Source organism: Drosophila albomicans, chromosome 3 (assembly GCF_009650485.2).
Source record: "Drosophila albomicans strain 15112-1751.03 chromosome 3, ASM965048v2, whole genome shotgun sequence".
In the NCBI taxonomy this organism is placed as follows: Eukaryota; Metazoa; Arthropoda; class Insecta; order Diptera; family Drosophilidae; genus Drosophila; species Drosophila albomicans.
Window position 1 is genome coordinate 41988616 of NC_047629.2, and position 18927 is coordinate 42007542.

Below are 18927 nucleotides of genomic sequence, written 5' to 3' on the forward strand. Positions count from 1 at the left end.
GTCAAAGGTGACAATTCACGCATATATCATATTTAAGAGATCAATTCAAGAAACCGAAAAACGTTTTTGATATGATTATATATATATTTTACTTTCGCTAAGATTGGAAAACAATTGTTTGAATCTTAATAAATTCAAAAGCAAATTTGAAAGCACTTTTAATTACATTTTAAAATTCATTTCATATAAAAAACAGATATTACATTTAAATGATCTATTCAACACGTATATTTCCCATGTATTTGAAGTCAATAAACTTCATGTCTGACTAAAAAATTTGGAATACTTACAGCGCTAAAATTTGTCCAAATAAGATTGTTAAAGTATATGAATGTACGACAATGAATAGAAAATATGCCAAAAAATTAAGAAACATATAAACAAAATGGAACAGACATCAAAATCAAGCATGCTTCATATTGCTTTTGCTGACATTGGGAGTGTTTAGTGGTTTTTTCTGTAACAACAAAACTTTAAAGAATGATTCTATCAATAATTGATGTAATTACAAACCTTGAGATCAGGCCCAATATCACCGACGGGAGTCTCAAAATTTGCAATCTTTGGACCACCCAAACGCTGTATCAAATCGTCATAGGATTTTCCATGCAAGAAGCAGACCAAGATGACGGTCATATTATCACCTCCCAGGCCATAATTGTAGGCAGTGGGTGCGAGGCAAAAGTCCATGAGCTGCTCACAGATGAGATCCGGTTGCATGCCCCCAGCGATGCGTTCGCGTACAAAATCCGCCACCTGAGGACTGCTCATCACATCCCAGATGCCATCGCAGGCGAGGACAACGAACTCCCAATCCTCGCCGATGTCACAGCACAACACATCCGGATCGGCTGTGACAATTTGCTCCTCTGGCTTCATGCTGGTATTGCGCTTGTACATGAAATCCCCCAAAGCACGCGACAAGGCCAAATTGCCATTGACTCGATTGTTCTCCACACGTCCACCTCCTGCCACAATACGCTTGATCTCCGACTCATTGCCAGGCTTGTGATCCACAGACAGTTGACGCATCATGCCACCCACGCTGGCAATAGCTCGCGAGTCTCCAGCATTGGCGCAATAGAGTCGCCTGTCTTTGATCAACACCACGTTGGCCGTAGATCCTGCCATCTGTTCGCCCCAGCTGCCGTTGTGCAGCATCTCGCGATCAAAGTCGAGAAAAGCCCTCTTCATGGCCAGCTCAATTGAGCTGCCAAAGTACTCTGGTCGATTGGTGATAAACTTGTGCAAATGTTTGCCTGCAAACTTCGAGACAGCTGCACCGCCATGGCCATCGTAGACGCCAAAGAATGCCGCTGGTGGATCATCGGGCAACGAGAGTATGTGAGTGTGTGCATCCTCCATTTCAACACGCCAGCCTTGCATGCAGCTGCTGCCCACGAGGAAGGAAGCATTGGCACAACGTGCCGTGTCCTTTGTGGTGATTGGTTCCGAGAGTGATTGGCCCATGATCAACTTAAATAACTGCTGGAAAGTCATTCGATCAAAGGCGACCCAATGTCCTTTATCAAACTGTAGTTGGAACACTTTACAAGCGATCTGTTTCACTTACCTTTTGGTCAAATAAACGTTTATCACAAAATTTCTAAATACTTTGCTTACTTTCTTTACGGGCTTGAGAGCTATGGAAATAAAAATGATTTATAGCTAAACAGATTGAACTCACAGCGTCTACTTATATTAAATTTGTATTGTTCCCTCGTTTGTGTATGTTAAAACAACATTTTTTAGTCATTTAAATATTTCCTTTGAGAAACTGTGCTCTAATACAAATAAATGGATTTATTGAAGCTCATGAAATGTAAAGAAAATTAAAAAGGGAAGCATTTAACATAATCTACAAAGTCTATTGAATTTATTCATACTTATTTGCATTTTAATTATTTTCAATTATTTTATTTTACTAAACCAGTTTTCTTTTAATGATATTACATCCCAATCAAGTAAAAATTCCTACATCTGCCCTGAAAAATATGCTATAAAAATATAAAGAGAGAAGTTTTAAAAAAAACTAAAATTTTTGTGAAATATATGAATATATATTTGCAATGCATTTTCTTTTAATTTATTATATTTTATTACCAATTTTGTGTTACCGATGGCAATCGTATCGAGCTTTATAATATTTATATTTATTCAGCAAATTACCCAAAAATTTATTGGAACTCTGAAAAGTATGCTACAAAAATGCAAGGGTATGAAAATATTTCATACATATTCTACCTGGTTTCTTTTATCGCTTAGTTTATCAGTTTAAGTTTGACAGACCGAATTTCCGTATACTCTACATTTCGCTGCTCCTTAACTAGCAAAATTAAAGTTTTCAATCTATAATATTCTACGAATCCTTCATCTTCAAACCCCCTAAAATATAAATGACATTTCGCTTATGCTCTTATAATTTTGTATTCAATGAAGTTTTTAATTGCTTTAAACCCCCTTAAATAAAAACGACATTTCGTTTATGCTTTTATAATTTTGTTTTTATATTTCTGTTTTTTTTTTTTGTATTTTTTTTTTTTTTTTTAGTTTGTTTTATATGTTTTGGTTTTGTATTTTTATATTTTCCATATACATAATATATAGACATTTATTTTGTAATGTTTTTGTTTTTTTTTGTGGTTGTTTTTGTTGTTGTTGTCGTAGATTACTACACGTTTATCCTTTTAGGCATATGTACGAGTATCATTAAATTTTGTATGCGTCTTCTTCTTTGATTCATTTATTCGCGCATTCGAATTGGTGTAATTGTGAGTGTATATGTACTTGTTTCACTTTACTATGTGTACGTATGTGTGTGTGTGTGAGTGTGTTAGTTATGCTTATACGAATATCGGCATTTTGCGCCATCTACATTCAATTATACTTAGTTAAGTTTTCCATTTTATTCTCTTTTTCTTTTGTATATACTCTTTAAAGTGTAAAGACACTAAATTTCACAATTTTCGTTTGTTTTCTTTTTTATCTTTTTGAATTTTTGTTCTCTAATCGCTACAAAAAAACGCTCTCGATCTGCCATAGAGAAGGATCGTATTGGAGCGGAGGGTTTATCATGCCAGAGTTTTTGTATTTGCCGAAAAGCAGTTACATATAGTGTAAGATTTGATGTGAGTTTTTGAGGACTGCACCGTAAAGATTCGATCTGTGTCTTCAAATCGAATTATGGAGCACAAAAAACGTATTTTTCTGTGTCAAAGATGAGAATATGAGTATGAGAATGTGTGTGTGAGTGAGTATGAATGTAAATAAAGAATTTACGAAAAATGTTTGTATTCGTATATATATATATATAATTAGTATATGTATTATAAAATCTCTAAACAGCCATAAAAGTCAAAAGTTCTTAATCATATTATCAATTATCTAAACGCGTTTAAGGTTTACCATTTAGTTTTTTACCTTTTTTACCATTAGATTATCGTTAACGTTAGCTTTGAAATCGGAACTCGATTGTTATAGGTCTGTATTCGGGGTTCAGGTTGGGGTATGGGAACAGTTAAAGGGTTTTTGGGGGGAATACATTCATTAATACAAATATTTTGCGGCTCATTGTGTTACAATTTGTTTGGTCTTGAGACGGTGTACTCCCAATTCGTATAATCGTAATCGTAATCGTAAGTACTCTCTATATATTGTATTTAATTAATTATCATTTCGTTTTGCTATCAAAGATTTCACAATTGTATTTTTGTTTTAACATTGAATTAGTTGCTTAAAAAGGTACGCATATTATCTGGATAAGTTTAGGTATAACTCTTTGGTTAGTAGTACATACATAATCATACATTTTACTTATTCATATTCATATTCCATATCCATATCATGTACAATGCTAAATGTATCGGTGTGCTTGGTTTTTGATATATATAAGTATTTCGTTAATCGTTTTTTCTTTAGATTAGATTAAGACTCTCTCGCTTTTTGCTCGCATTAAAAAGGACACCAAGTAAAAACATTCAGTACACATTGATAGATACAAAAAAATGTTAATTTGTTAATCATTTACGTTAGTTAAGTTTGTTTAGTGTGTGATTAGGTATAACACGGCACAAAAAATCGCTTCATTTCATATGTATGTTTTAAGGGGTTTTTTTTGCTGATGACGATCCAACAACTAAGTCTACACATAAGTATCTTTAAGGATCGCCAATCAGCATCGTTGGTGATCGAAATTATTTATTAATTAGGCGGAGGGGTTGAGGCTCAAGGGAATGTACAAGTTCAATCGTTTTTTCGCCCCGATCTTTGCCCGGTAATTCGTTGTCTAACCCAAGCAGCTAAAAGCTAAATTCTAACTCTCGAAACTCGTTCCATTTTAGGATTAACATCTTGTATCTTATGCTAAAAAGAGAGATACACAGATCCGTATAGATAGTACACACAATATGGATGATGATAAAGGTATTCTATGATGTGGTAGGTATTCAATACATATATATGACTTGGTGCCCAAAGAAAGATCGTTATCCGTTATCTGTTATCCAATATCCTAACACTAAATACTTATGTGCGCGCTTTGATTATCTGTCTTTGGTATTATTTTCTTAAGATTCCTCGATTAAACATATATAATTATCATAATAATATAATGCCTGCTATATAAGGAGGAGTTCCTTTCCTTAACTACGATCTATTGGCTATTGTAATCGATTTGAGTTCGCATATAAAAATACAATATTTAAATTCATTTCAATTTGTTTTCGTTTAGTTGTAACTGCGCAAGACGACACTAATACTATATAAAATACATACGCACTCACACACACGCACACACACATACACATTCGAATATAAAAAGCAAATCCCATTAAAGTGCCATCATCTATTTGCATTTTGTTTGTTTGTTACTTGACTATGACTCGTAAATATATATGTGTGTAATACATATTGTTTGAATTACGAACACATACATATATCTAAGTGTATGTGTGTTACATTATCTTTCCATTTAAATCAGCAAAAAGGTACGATCAATTTGTTAGACGCTTTTGTTTAAATTCAATATCGGTTTTTAATCTTAGTTTATAATCGTGAGAATGCGTATGATTTCAGCTCTAGCTGCTCATTATTTATCATATTAGTTATCATATTTTGTATTTTGTTTTTTGTATATATATATCTCATTATAACGTATATTGTTAGGTAGGAAATATGCTAGTCTTATAAATTTCACACATCAACATTTTATCTTTTGGTTATGTTTAATCTTTTCGAAATATTTTGTATTTAATAAAATATAGTGTATATATTTATGTTTATAAATTTTACCTTTTTTTTGTTTCTTCTGGTTTTTTGTTCAATATGTATTTGTATTTTGCTTTCTTTCTTTGTGTATATGTATAAATATATCGTACTTAGAATTCTTAATTTTGTTGTTAGTTATTTAAAACATCTAATATCAATCCGAACCACAATTTTAAGTTTTTTCTTTTTTGTTATTTTCAGCTAGTTAAGTGGAATTGAAGTCAAAAGAAACACGAAGAGAGAGAGCTTCTATAATATGTATGTATGTATATATTTGTTTTTTTAATGTGTATAACCATTATATTTAATTTATTCTAATCAATTTACCCGTCGACTAAGTATTATCTAAGTGTCTACAGAGCTGCGTCGAATTCTGGAATTTCACATTTCCAGTTTATCCCTTTATTTCATATATTTTATTTTTTTGTTTTGTTTTTGTTTTGTGGTTGTTGTTAAACGAACAAAATCTAATTATGGACGGGTTCTTATCAATCTTGTTTGTCAGCGTCAATTGTTTATAATCGCTTCGATCCATGCATTTCATTATACGACGAATCCAGAAATTTTTATATTTTTTGTGTGTTGTGTTTCACTTTGGTTTTTTGTTGTTGTTTTTTAAACACTAACTACTCGTAATTATTTTTTACTTATACGTGGCATTTACTTAATAAATTATTATTGGTATTTGTTGTTCTTGTTGTTGTTGGTTGTTTTTGGTTGCTGTTGTGGTTAATCTCATTGCTTGATAAATGCACATAACTTGCGTATGAAACACATTCAAAAGCGACACAAATTATTTATAAAAGCTCATTAATTGTTCGTCTTTGAATTGGTCAAACAACTTATATTATAATCGATCCAAATTTGATTTTAGCATAGCATACTTTCAGGATTGTATCCGTCTCGGATTTGTTTTTGGAGAGTGCTGGGATTTCTTTCTTTTTTGGAAATGATCAATTAACAATCTATTGGCAACTACAGAAACCTGATTTACCATTAACTAAATAATTAAATGTATGTATTTAGCTGCAGCTAGAGCCTCGATAAGTCAAAGGAAAAGACTGAGTGGGGGAAAATCCATAGTAATAATAATCATATTTCATACACTAATATTGCACAATATTCGTCTGATAAATATATATAATAGTATATTATTATTTAATTGTTTGCCCCTATTTATTTGTTTTAAAATTAATTTGGTGGGATATATTTGTTGTATTTGTTCTTCATCATCTTGTTGTTGTTCTTGTTGATTTTGTTCAAACTTTTGATTAGCTTCTTTTATGACAAAAATGAAAATAAATGATAAAAAAAGAAACCAAAAGATTTATGCTTTCGATAATAATAGATATATGTATTTATGGTTTTGGGTTTTGTTGAGGACATAAGTAAATATATAATAATTGTGTTTATGATAATAGTAAGTTATGCATGTATTGTGGCTATGTTTATATGGTATACAATATAAAAAAAGGTGCATCTGTTTTTGTGTGTGTGTTTAGAATACAAAGTAAAATTGCAAGTGTCAAAAAATAATTAAAAAGTAAAAGGCAAATCAACTATTTAATACATTGCAAAATATTGTACGATTGATCTGCTCAAATCTCAGATCTATATCCATATCATTTTGGATTTTAAGTGTTTTCGATAATAGATTATATAGTTGGTATTATTATACATAGATAAGTTTTCTTTTTCCTTTTTTTGTAAATTGATTTTAAGGCTACACAGTTAAAACATTGTTGATCTTTAAAATGTAATTTTTGTCTCTTAAATACAAACGATATATATGTATGCATGTATATGTATATGTCTGTGTCTGTATGTGTGTATTTAAGTTTAGTTAGTGAATGTTATTTATTTCCATTTTTTTCTTTTCTTCCTTTCTTTTTGTTTAAGTCTATTAACGTTTCGTTTTTGTTACATTTAAAGCGTTCTCGATTTTTTGTTTTTTTTTCTGTTTTCCGTTTTTGTTTGCTTCTCTAAAACATTGAGTAGAAATTGAAGTTTATTATCGTTAAACTTGATCAGTTAATCATATATATATAATATAGTTTAGTTAATTAATAGTAGTGTATACTTTATGTGTATATTTATAAAAGGAAAACAATCAAATAAACGACAAGTTCGCTTTTACATCAAACGCTTAGATTTACGACATATGTTTTTATCGCTTCAAAGTTTCCTTATTTCATTTTGTTGTTGTTGTTGTTAATGGTCCATAAAATTTCTATAAAAAACACACACCTATAAGAACCAACAATAAAAACTATAAAAGACGTGAAATTAAACAAAAGAGCAAGCAAATAAAATTTGTAGCAGCTGCTTTTTTGGACTAACCTTAACAGCTGCTAAAACAGAAATTGGTATTCTATATATTTATGTGTATATACCCATATCATATCTATAGCTAGATCGTTATCGCGTAATATATATGTATGTATGTACGATTATTCGTATAGTCACAACACTAACGTTTCTTATTTACTGCCTAGTTAGCTGCTAATTAAACACGCTTTCGTTATTTATTCTCTACGACAAAAGGTTCAAAAAAATTGAAACGATTTCAAAGAAAAGTATACAATAAATGAAATAAAATTGTTGGTTTGCCTTTTTGTTTTTTGTTTAGTCATTTTGTTTTGTGTACTAAATAGTTAACATATATTAATTTTTGTTTGTTTATATTTAGTACATATACAATTACATATATATATGAGCCGCATTATAAGCGGTATCGATTACACATTATACATATAATTAATTTTTAGTTTGTAATTGTAATTATAATTTGTAATTTGTTGGTTTTGTTTTTTTTTATCGTTTTGTTGTTTTGTTAATTTCGTTACTGGCTAATTTACGACAAGGACAAAAATTCCGACACTTTCAATTTGTATTTGCATCGATTTTTTAAAAACTACATCACAATAATTATATGCTAGACTTTCAAATAGATCTGTTTTGTTTTGCTTTTGTTTTTGCAATATAGTTGTATATATATATATAAGATTTCTTCTTGTTTCGTGCACAGCTGATTAATTATCATATTCATATTCATGCGTTATACATATATTATTTAATTACAATAATAATAAAACGGATCTTTTGTTCACCATACAAACTGGTACATTGAAACGTGTGTGTGTGTGTATTTTTGGGATTTTCGTTTTTCGATTAGATTTTTTAGTATCATCATAATAGGAAGTGCACACAATTCTAAACACTAACAAAAAAAAAAGGTTTACAAAGACTTGACATGACGGGGAAAAAAATGTGGAGAATTAGAGACAAAGTTTTACGACTAACTACAAAATACATTAAGAAACCTAATTAACAAGAACATTATGCAATATGTATAGATATATATATAGGTAGATAGTAGTATATCATTAAATATGTATTGTATGTGTAGCATATATCGCTATATATATATAATAATCGTAATCATAATCATAATAGTAATAAGCAAGGGTTTATGCACTATATACACAAAGTATAAAATAAAATCTCTGCGTTTAGAAGTGTTTAAAAAAAAAACAGACGAAAACAAATTTAAACGCACACACATACAGAGAAAATTAAACTATTGATTAGAAATTAGAAACACTTTTAAAAGCCTATAACTCTTTCAATTATTTGCTAGATTGCTTGCCATTTTTGTACTTTTTAGTGAACATTCTCATAATTCTTGTGATTTCCTTTTTTCATTTTTACTTAAACGCAGAGTCTGTTAGGGATATAAATACAGAAATTAAACCACAAAGCGACGATTAAGTTAACATCGAATTGTTTTATGTGTTTTTCTAAGTAATTCGCTTGACCTGACATTTTAAAATCCATCATTAATTATTTTAATAGTTAGTTATTACTAAATTACAATGCATCTAATTTTTCTTTCATTCTTACATGTTTTTTCTATTGCGTTTTTTGAGGGGGTGGGGGAGGAGTTCAGATCTATGAGAGTGCGTATGTGTGTGTGGCTGGTTTTGATATATATGTATGTTAAAAAAAAAACAAGTATCTATGTATATTGTATTATTAGCTATAATATATCGCAATGTTCAGTTATCAGTTGTTTATCAGATATATCGCTACGGTTTATCGCTACAAATATTGTTTATCTTTATATAATATATATATATTTATGTAATGTATGCTTTGATTGCTAGTAAGGTTTTTGCGGTATCATATCATTGATTATCTCACTAAGTTATTTATTATTTATTCTTTAATATACAATATTGTTTGTTGTAAAAGGCAATTTGCATAACATTATTTGTTTGTTTTCTTCTTTTGTTGTTGCTGCTTCGTGTTTTCGATTTTTTTTCTTTTTCGTTTTGTTTTGTTTTTTTATGAGGTACTTGCTAAAAAGAGTCTAAAAAAAGTTCTATGCTTTTTGCACTAAGTATTTGTTGGTGTTTTTGTTTTGTTGATGTTACTGTTTGCATTACTTCTTGTTGTGTTTTTTGTACAGAAACATGTTGCATTAATCATATAATTTGTTGCATTATTTATGTGTAGTATTAGATTAGTTGTAGTTGTAGTTGTATTAGGATTAGGTTGTACATTAATATGTAGGCTTGTAGTACTCTATATTGTAATCATATATATCTCTATATATATATCCGTTTAATCTATAAGTATGCATGTACTTAGAAGTTCTAATAAAAAATATACAACACACATAATGAAACGCTTTAGGTTTTTTTTTTTGTTATTTTCGAAAATCCATACGAGTAATGTGTATAGAAAGTGTTCTTCTGAGTTTCCCTTTGCTTGTTGCAGGGTCCGAGTATGTGTGTTGTTGTTGTTGTTGTTGCTTATATTTGTATGTAGTAATTACATATGTGTGTGTGTTGTTGTTGTTGTTTTTGTTGTTTATGCACTTTACACTCCAAACTGCGTGTACAAAATGCTTGAAATTTAAATTAATTAAAAATGTTTGTTTACAATTTGTGTAATTCGATGCATCGAATTATCGAATATAATCGACAATCTTGTTGTGGATTGACGAAATTAAAAAAAAAAAAGATAAACTTTCGCTAGCAAGCGGGTTGCGAGAAGAGTTTTGTTGCCTAACGTTTGCGACGACTTTGACTTTGACTGCGATTGCTGCTGCTGCCGGAAGTTGATGTTGTTCGTGCAGCGGCTGCTTCCAGCAACATGTTGTTGCTGCTGCTTCCACTACTATTGTTATTGTTGCTGTGTATGATGCTCTGTTGCATGAGTATCATAAACCACCAACACTGCGTTAACTGCAGCTGTTGCAACTGTTCCTGCTCCGTTGTGTTGGGATTGTCGTCGTCGCCACCGTCAGCCGAGGCCATAAAAGATCTAAAGAGAACATCGGAAAAAAAAGATAAACTTGATTAGCAAAATCGATTGATTCGAGCAGCAGGGGGCGAAGAAAGTAAAGGCAAAAACTGAATTAAGCCTTAATTGGCCATCAATCTCTGGCATTTGCGACTCACTCGAGCGTCAATCAATCAATCAATCAATCAATGGAGTTCTAGTGTTGAGAAAGATGGTTGGTTGTTGGTGTGTGGTCGGTCGTTGTTGTTGTTCTTGTTGTTGTTGTGTTCAATAGTGGTCGCTGTTGCCTCGCTCTGGCCTCTCCCTCTTTCTCTCTCTGTGTCTGTCTGGCATCCTCTCGTCAACCCGTTCACCCTGCAAGCTACTCAGCACCATACCATATATTAGTTGGCGCAAAGTGCGCCGCATGCTTGCTGGCAGCTACCTGGGCGGGACTCAACGGTCCAAACTGGCTGTATTGCGTCGGTATCTGGATGTGAGCCGGCAAAGGATGCGATGGTATAACCTGCAAGGCAGACACAAATAAATCACATTAGAAATATAAATAGAAAAATAGAATGAATATAAATATAAATAAAAACTACTTTTCTATCAATAATATTATTATACTAAGAACACTCCTGCATTCAAAAGTTAGATAATATATTACTGTATTTATATATTTAATCATGATTATAAACAAAATTTATTAAAATTACAAAAGCCTAGTAAATACGTTACGTATACGTTATCAATTATATTATTATAATAATGGTATATTAACAACGTTCTATATTTTCATAAATTTAGTAGTAAAATGCAAATGGTTAAAACAAATAATCGCTATTGAAAGTACATTTTCCCATATATATCCTTTACATTATTGTTCTTTGTTTCATTATTAATCTGTTAAAGTATTGCAGAATAGTCAACGTAATCGTAATTCGTAATCATTGAAATTAAAGCTCCGAAAAGTAGTAGAGTTATATAAATACATTATTCTTCTGAGGTTCAACACTATTCAAAGTGAATTATGTTTTGAGTTTCGTTACTTCTTTACTCAAGGATTAGCATACATTGAAATATGCGGATGAAGGCATGCTATACATAAGAATCTAAATTAATTATTATCTATTGATCTGCATTGTTACATCATTGGTGCTTGAGATTATGATAAGTTTGTATATAAAAAAAAACTACCAAACATAAAACTGAATATACAACTATTAACAAGTAATATTTTATTCATCAAACTTGAATAAATATAACGCCTATATTTAGATATTAATATAGATTCAAAGATGCAGACAGACGGAAGCTACTTTAATAAAGCTCAAAATATAAAAACATTGTCTCCCATGATATAGTTCTTGGACAAAGATAACTTCTCTAATAAAGAGAATATAATGAGAATTACATAAATCAAACATAATACTAAATATACATATGTATATTAACTGGCAATATTTTATTCATTAAACTTGAATAAATATAACTTCTATATTGATATAGTATTATAGATTGAAATATGCATACTGACGGAAGTTATATACAATAGAACTCTAAATGTAAAAACATAGTCTCCCATTATATTAGTTCTTGAATAAAGATAACTTATCTAATTGAGAGAATATGCTGAAAATTACATAAATCAAACATAAAACTGAATATTAACTAGTAATATTTTATTTATCGAACTTGAGCAAATATAACTTTAATATTGGTATTTTAATATATGAAACTTCTAAGCTGCACGTAGTATGATATTATAAAATCAAATGTATCTATAATTCAGTAATAATTTCATCGCTCACCTGTCGACTGGAGCTATTGTGTGCTGGCGGCGGTGCAACGACCGCTCGATTCGCATAGGCGTAAGTGGGCGCGGCCTGGGACACATAGACGGTGGGACGTCGATACATGTCGCCCTGTGCGTAGATATCCGGCTGCAGCATCGCCGCAGCGGCTGTCGATGACGGTGAGCCGCCCAGCGGCGTACCCGCCTGATGATGATGATGGTGACTGTGGCTGCTGTGATGATGATGCGGCGGCGGTGCAGCTGCCGGCGCCTGTGACGGTGCCGCCACGCTAGCCGGCGGCGGTTGCGATGGCTGGCGATACACTTGAGGAGCGCCCCACGACGGCGGACCAACGCTGGCAGCCACGGCGGCAGCAGCCAAAGCGCTGATCGACGACGACGAACTCGAGCTGCTCTTGGAGTGCGCCAAAGGCGGAGCCACAGTTGGTGCCACATAGCTCACCGGGGCAACCGAAGGTGCCTCACGCTTAGGATGCGCCAGGGGCATGGCTGCAGAGCCGCCACTCGAGCTGGCTGCCCAGCTGCTGCGCTTGGTGTCGAGCTGTTGCTGCTGCGGTGGCGGTGGCTGCTGCTGGGAGTACTCCGGATAGAATTCGGCGGGCTCCTGCTTGGTTGGTATATGCGGCAAGCTGGCCACCGGCTGTGGCTGCGATGGAGGCGGCGCCTGTTGCTGTGGCACCTGCTGCTGTTGCACTTGCTGTGGCTGCGGCTGATAGTTGCACTCGTTTTGGGCCATGGCCAGTATGCGCTTCTTTTGCGATTGTCCTGGCTCATACTTGATGCTCGGCTGCTGTTGCAATTGCTGCTGTTGTTGTGGTTGCTGCTGCTGTGGTTGCTGCGGTTGATAGTGCGGTGTCTGCTGCGCTGGTTGCACTTGCTGTGGCTGCTGCTGCTGCTGATGATGTTGATGATGATGATGTTGCTGCTGTTGCTGATGCTTGGGACTGCTGGCGGCAACTGTTGTGGCGTTGGCGGCATGATGACGTCGACGTGCATCCTCCGGATCGTGATCACCTACGGTAACGCATGGAATTACTAGATGGACGTGCTGCGTTGGCTTATGACGACTGAGATGCGACTGAGACTGAGCTGGGCCAGGGACAGTGAGAGGGGCAGGGGCAACAGGGGCGGGGGCGGGAACTGAGACGGGGCCAGTTAGCTGGGAATGCTGGGAGAGGGAAAGATTGGCAGTGTTGGTGCCGTATTGTGTGCTTGTGGTGCTGGTCAAGGATAAGGTGGAGGCGGAAACGGAGGCGGAGACGGGGGCGGGGGCAGTGAGACTATGATGATGGTTATTATGGTTATGATGTGATGTTGGTTGGTTGGAAGTGGAAGCAGAATTGGAAGTGGTGTGATGACTGTTGTTGTTGCTGTTGTGGGAACTGGGCTGCTGATAGCAATGCTGCTGCTGTTGTTGTTGCTGATGTAGTTGTTGCTGCTGCTGCTGCTGAGAGTCGAGCACAGCAGCAACAGCAAATCCATTGCCATTTCCATTTCCACTTCCGCTTCCGCCCAGCGACAACGACGTAGCAGTTGCTGCTGACGACGACGACGATGAAGACGACGACGACAGTTGATGTTGCTGCTGCTGTTGTTGTTGCTGTTGTTGTTGGTGATGATGATGATGATGATTATTGCTACTGTTACTGCTACTGGGCAACGAAAGCGACGGCGGCGGTGGCAACTGCTGACTGCTACTGTTAATGTTACTGTTAACGTTACTGTTAATGTTACTGCTACTGTTATTGCTACTGCTATTATTGCTACTGTTGCCATTGCTGCCGTGCTGCTGCTGCTGCAGCTGTTGCTGCTGATGGTTTTGGTGGTGGTTGTGGTGGTGGTGGTGGTTGTGGTGGTGACTATGGTGACTATGATGGCTATGATGACCAGCTCCGCTGCCGACCAGCTGCTGATTATTACTGTTATTGTTATTATTAAGATTATTGCTACATTTGCTGCGATTATTATTGCTGCTGCTGTTGGCATTGGAGCTGCTGCCTGTGCTTGTTGCTGTGGTGCTTGTCGTGGTTGTTGTTGCTGTGGAACTGTGAGCATTACCATAATTAACCGCCTGCTGCTGCTGCTGATGTTGCACATGTTGCAATGGCTGCGCGCTGTTGCGACAATTGCTGCTCGAATGCTGTTGATGTTGTTGCTGCTGCTGCTGTTGTTGTTGCTGCATGAGGCTGCTGCTCGTTTGGGACTGTGCATGCGCACGCTGCTTTATTGGCTGCACTGCAGCACTGGTGGGCACATCGCCACCCTCATCCTCGCTGTCCGAAATGGTAATGACATCGCCCACAACCGCTGTCGGCGAGGGCGTGTCATGTATGGTGATCGTTGGTTGCTTCACGTGCGGCTGATGGGCATGCAAAGGTGGGGCATAGCCAGCGGAACCCACAGCGGAGCCGCCGCTGCACTGATTCACCACAATGTGATGACCGGCGGCATTGTAGGCGCTGCTGCCGCTGCTGCTGCCATGTGGAGCATGTGCCACAGGTGCGTGATTATGATGCGAGCTCGACGAGCTGCTCGAGTTGACAATATCTACGAAAAGATAGTGAATTAATATGGTATTCATTTAAGTTGGAAATGCTTGTCACTTACTGCTCGCTGAGCTGGCGGAACTTGCCACAACGGCGCCGGCAGCGCCAGCGCCATAGCCGCCGCCATAGTTGCAATTGTGATGCGCATGATACTGCGGCGAGACGTGTGTGGCACGCTGATAGCGCTGCTGATGCGGCGGCGAGCTCTCCTTGACGCGCTTCTTCACTGGCGACAGCTGCTGATGCTCCTTCTTCTCGTGACGCGGCACGCGATAAGAGTTGCCTTTGCTGTAAAGTTAATGAAATCATTTAATAAAATATTAAACAAGTTTGAAAACTCTGAGATACCCACTGCCTATTTTTAATAAAGCCATATTTTAAAAATATACCAACAATATACCGCAAAATACTAAAATCTACAGAATATCGACTATTGATACACCCTACCTATTTTAAAGGAAAACCATTTCTTTAAAATATTCCGAAAATATACCGCAAAAAGTACTAAAATATACCGAAGACTATATGATCTATTTATTGGTATGGCACTACATTCAAAATATACCATTTAGTACAAAATATACCAAGTTGTTATCCAAACGATATATCGCTATTGTGTGAAATTTGAAATATAGCATTTAGTACAAAATATACAATGTCAGACAAGCCTTTTTCATTCAAAAGCATTTCTTTAATAACTTATTCAATCTTTATGTGGTCACAACCAGGAATAAACATGTTAGAGAGCTCCATTTGAGTGTGCTCGACTGTGAGATACCTGCTACCCATTTTTAATAAAAGGCTAACAGGCTTCTTAAAATATATTAAATCGTGGTATATTAATTCGGTATATTTTAATACTAAAATATACCACAAATATCGACATTCCAAAATATACCAGAATGACTATCTGGCCAAAGCCAATATGACCTGATTTTACAATATGTGTTTCTCAAAAACCTTCTACAAATTTTGATCTGATCGCAACCATAAAAAAAAATACTGTAGTTCTATTCTCTATACCTGAGAAAGTAATAATATCCTATGGGTAACTCTTATGATACTCACGCTAGGTGATGCGCCGGCGACTCCTTTTTGAGATCGTTGCGTGGCAAGTTGAGATGATGCTTCGGATAGATTTCCTCCACGTTGAACAGCGGCGTCGAGTCCACGATCAATGAATGCGCTGGCGCATTTTGCGGCCACGACGGCACCAATGCCATCTGGCGTCCAGTTTGCGGCCATGCCACGCCGCTTGCCTGCACTCGATTCGTGAGCAGCATGCGCTGCCCGGAGCTCGGCTCCACCATGGACACGGGCACCGGCACATTCACGTATTGCTGCGGCGGCACTTGCAACGGCGGCTGCATTGTGGCACTGCCCACGACCACATGCTTGGTGGGACTGGGCATCGCTTGGTACGATGGCGGACACAGTATATTGGACACCAGCTGATGCTGGAAAGTATCGGTGCGTGCTTGAGGATACTGCCGTGCCACATTGCGTCCACCGTAGATCTGATAGAGTCCCTCGTAGGCCAGAGTTGGTCGCCCATCGCGTACCAAACGTTGCACTTGACTGGTCAGCTGGTTGTTAATGGTGAAGGTCATGTTGTCGGTGCTGCTCGGCACAAAGTTGGTCACCAGCGTGGGAGCGGGTTGCACTCTACAAAGGGAGAGGCATAATTAATAAATTTGTAAGGAAAAATTATCGAAAATTTTATGGGAAGTAATTCAATTCAATTCCTATACAGCATTATATTAAGAGACTTTCAATCAGAACATTTAGAACATTTTATAATGAGACTTTTAAATAGTCAAGGTTCCTTTTTACTATAGATACTTGTTAAAATATTAACAGAAGAAATACATTACATATATTAAGAGACTTTAACTTCATATTTAGAAACTTGTTTACATAGAATATATACAATTTTTATTATTATTATTACAGTAAACATATCATCTATTAAGTTTTGTTTTCACATTATATTTCATTAATATCTTTCATATTTAGTTTAGGGTCAGACAAGTCAGTAGCAAGTCTTAAACCCAAACAGTTTTAATAGCATAAATATTACAGATTATTTAAAAAGTTAAATTGCTTGAAATTATAAGTATTGTTAAAATATTTAAAGTAGCTTCAAGCTTCATAATACAATTTAAAAATAACAAAAAGAGTATTACAAATAAAGCATAATATATAATATAATCATTTTTAGTCCATTGTTTTTACCTTAGACAAATTCAATTGAACTGTATATAATTAATATCACATTTTACATACTATTACGTAGAAGCTGACGGTCACAATTAAATGGTTTTACAAAATTTGAATAGAAACATAAATAAAATATATACAACAAACTAAGACAAAAGTTTGGCATCTATAACTTAACATTGTTAACTTTGTATAAAGCTTTCCTAGTATCATTTGCCATTTAATATAATATAATGATTTTGCTATGCCAAAAGGATTATATTCAGGTTCATTTGAACTCCTCTAATAATGCTGCTTAAGAATCAAGAGAATTCCTATATAATATGTTGCTACTTACGTGTGGAAATCGCCGCGACACACCTCCATCATCTGGACAGAGGCCTTCACATTGTTGCAGTAAACGTAATCAACCAGATGGGTGAGCCTCGTGAAGCTGTGATTCAACGCCTCCGTCGGCGTCAGACGACGTTCCTGATCGATGGTCAACATGCGCTTGAGCAGATCAATGAATTCGCGTCGATCCGTTTTCTCGGCAAGCAGTTGGCCACCCTCCAGATCGGTGGGCACATTCACCTGGCCAATGTCGTCGAGACAATTGAAAATGTATTTGCGTGCCTCTTTGCTCTTCGTATTCGTCTCTGCCTCATGCTCCTCGGTGGTCTTCAGACGCCAAAAGGGATACGTCGAGTCGACGTCGCGATAAAAGAACTTCGACGTCTTCGATGCGCTGTTCAACATGTGCTCCGTGGGCAAACCTTGCGTTTGCGATATGTAGCGTATCTGATCGAACTCTGAGCTGCCCGGATACAAGGGCCAGCCAAGGAAAAGTTCGGCGACGACGCAGCCGAGGGACCACATATCGATGGCCTCGCAGAAGGGCAGACCCAAGATGATTTCGGGGGCGCGATAGTAGCGTGATTGCAGATACGTGTTGCAAACAGTTTTGCTGACATGCGAGGCGCTGCCAAAGTCGATGACCTTAACGCGATACGGCTGACGCACTGGATCAACCAGCATAATGTTCTCCGGCTTCAAATCGGCGTGAATCAGTCCCAGTTGCTTAAGCTTCAACAGGGCAGTCAGCACCTAAAATAAATGAGTATAAAATTATTTTAAAATTCTAAAAGAATTATTCTACTTTTTATTACTTACCTGCTCTAAAATGGGTCGAATATACTTGAGCGGCAGCGGCGAGAATTTGTTTTGCTTGAGAAAATCGTAGAGATTCTGCTCGAGCATCTCAAAGACCAGGCAGGTGTGATTCTTGTGCTGAAAGCACTCGAATGCACGCACAAAATTAAACTCATCGGCATTCTCCTGACTGAGCCGCGACAAAATTGATACCTCAATTTGTCCCTGTCGCGCATACGATGGATGATTCTTGAGAATCTTGATGGCAACGATTTCGGAGGTGCCGCGTTTCCAACATTTCACCACCTGGCCAAAAGTGCCGCGTCCCAGAAATTCCAGCACCTATTGAAGCAAGAGTATTCAATTAGTTTAAAGTATTAAGTGAGCAGAAGAAATCACAAAACTCACCTCATATTCGGCGGAGAGCGAGTAGAGCACCTCGTGTTGGACCAGTTGATAGTCGCCATCGGCGCCGCTGCTGGAACGTTTACTGGGGGGCTGCGTATTTGCATGCCCCCCGGATGTGGCGACCTTTGCGTGCGCCGTTTTGACTACGTTCTGGGCTGCCGCCTCCTGTGCCGCCTGGCCGTGACCAATTTCAACGCTGCCGCCGTTGTACGAGTCCACGCAGCCGCAATCGCAATCTAGAAAAAACAC

General features: G+C 36.4%; 2 protein-coding genes across 6 annotated transcripts in view; both read right to left on the bottom strand.

The window, feature by feature from the left end:
* Positions 1 to 222: 222 nt before the first annotated feature.
* On the bottom strand, positions 223 to 1712 carry LOC117570039 (probable protein phosphatase 2C T23F11.1). Of its 3 annotated transcripts, none has more exons than XM_034251465.2 (3): positions 1574 to 1712; positions 514 to 1485; positions 223 to 457 (listed from the first exon to the last, which is right to left on the bottom strand). In XM_034251465.2, exons 2-3 carry the CDS (start codon positions 1468 to 1470, stop codon positions 404 to 406), a joined length of 1011 nt encoding a protein of 336 aa, XP_034107356.1. In that variant the 5' UTR covers positions 1471 to 1485; positions 1574 to 1712; the 3' UTR covers positions 223 to 403. The 3 variants fall into 3 exon arrangements, with proteins under 3 accessions (XP_034107356.1, XP_034107355.1, XP_034107354.1); XM_034251464.2 differs by having other exon boundaries at positions 514 to 1488; positions 1574 to 1694; XM_034251463.2 differs by having other exon boundaries at positions 224 to 457; positions 514 to 1523; positions 1574 to 1701.
* Positions 1713 to 8085: 6373 nt separating this feature from the next.
* The window catches only part of LOC117572020 (homeodomain-interacting protein kinase 2), a 50982-nt gene continuing 40140 nt past the window's right edge, over positions 8086 to 18927 (bottom strand). For all 3 annotated transcript variants that reach the window (XM_034254568.2, XM_034254569.2, XM_052003507.1), the window contains 9 exons: positions 18679 to 18914; positions 18292 to 18612; positions 17477 to 18225; positions 15988 to 16584; positions 14981 to 15207; positions 14432 to 14920; positions 12369 to 13387; positions 10734 to 11080; positions 8086 to 10596 (listed from right to left, as the gene is read on the bottom strand). In XM_034254568.2, the coding sequence (XP_034110459.1) occupies positions 10937 to 11080; positions 12369 to 13387; positions 14432 to 14920; positions 14981 to 15207; positions 15988 to 16584; positions 17477 to 18225; positions 18292 to 18612; positions 18679 to 18914 (3782 nt within the window). In that variant the 3' untranslated portion in view covers positions 8086 to 10596; positions 10734 to 10936. The remainder of the gene's footprint in view (positions 10597 to 10733; positions 11081 to 12368; positions 13388 to 14431; positions 14921 to 14980; positions 15208 to 15987; positions 16585 to 17476; positions 18226 to 18291; positions 18613 to 18678; positions 18915 to 18927) is intronic.

Coding starts and splice junctions, on each gene's coding strand:
- LOC117570039 (XM_034251463.2), bottom strand. CDS start 1,500: ATGACTTTCCAGCAGTTATTTAAGTTGATCATGGGCCAATCACTCTCG. Junction 458..513: donor ATATTGGGCCTGATCTCAAG/GTTTGTAATTAC, acceptor TTGTTGTTACAG/AAAAAACCACTAAACACTCC.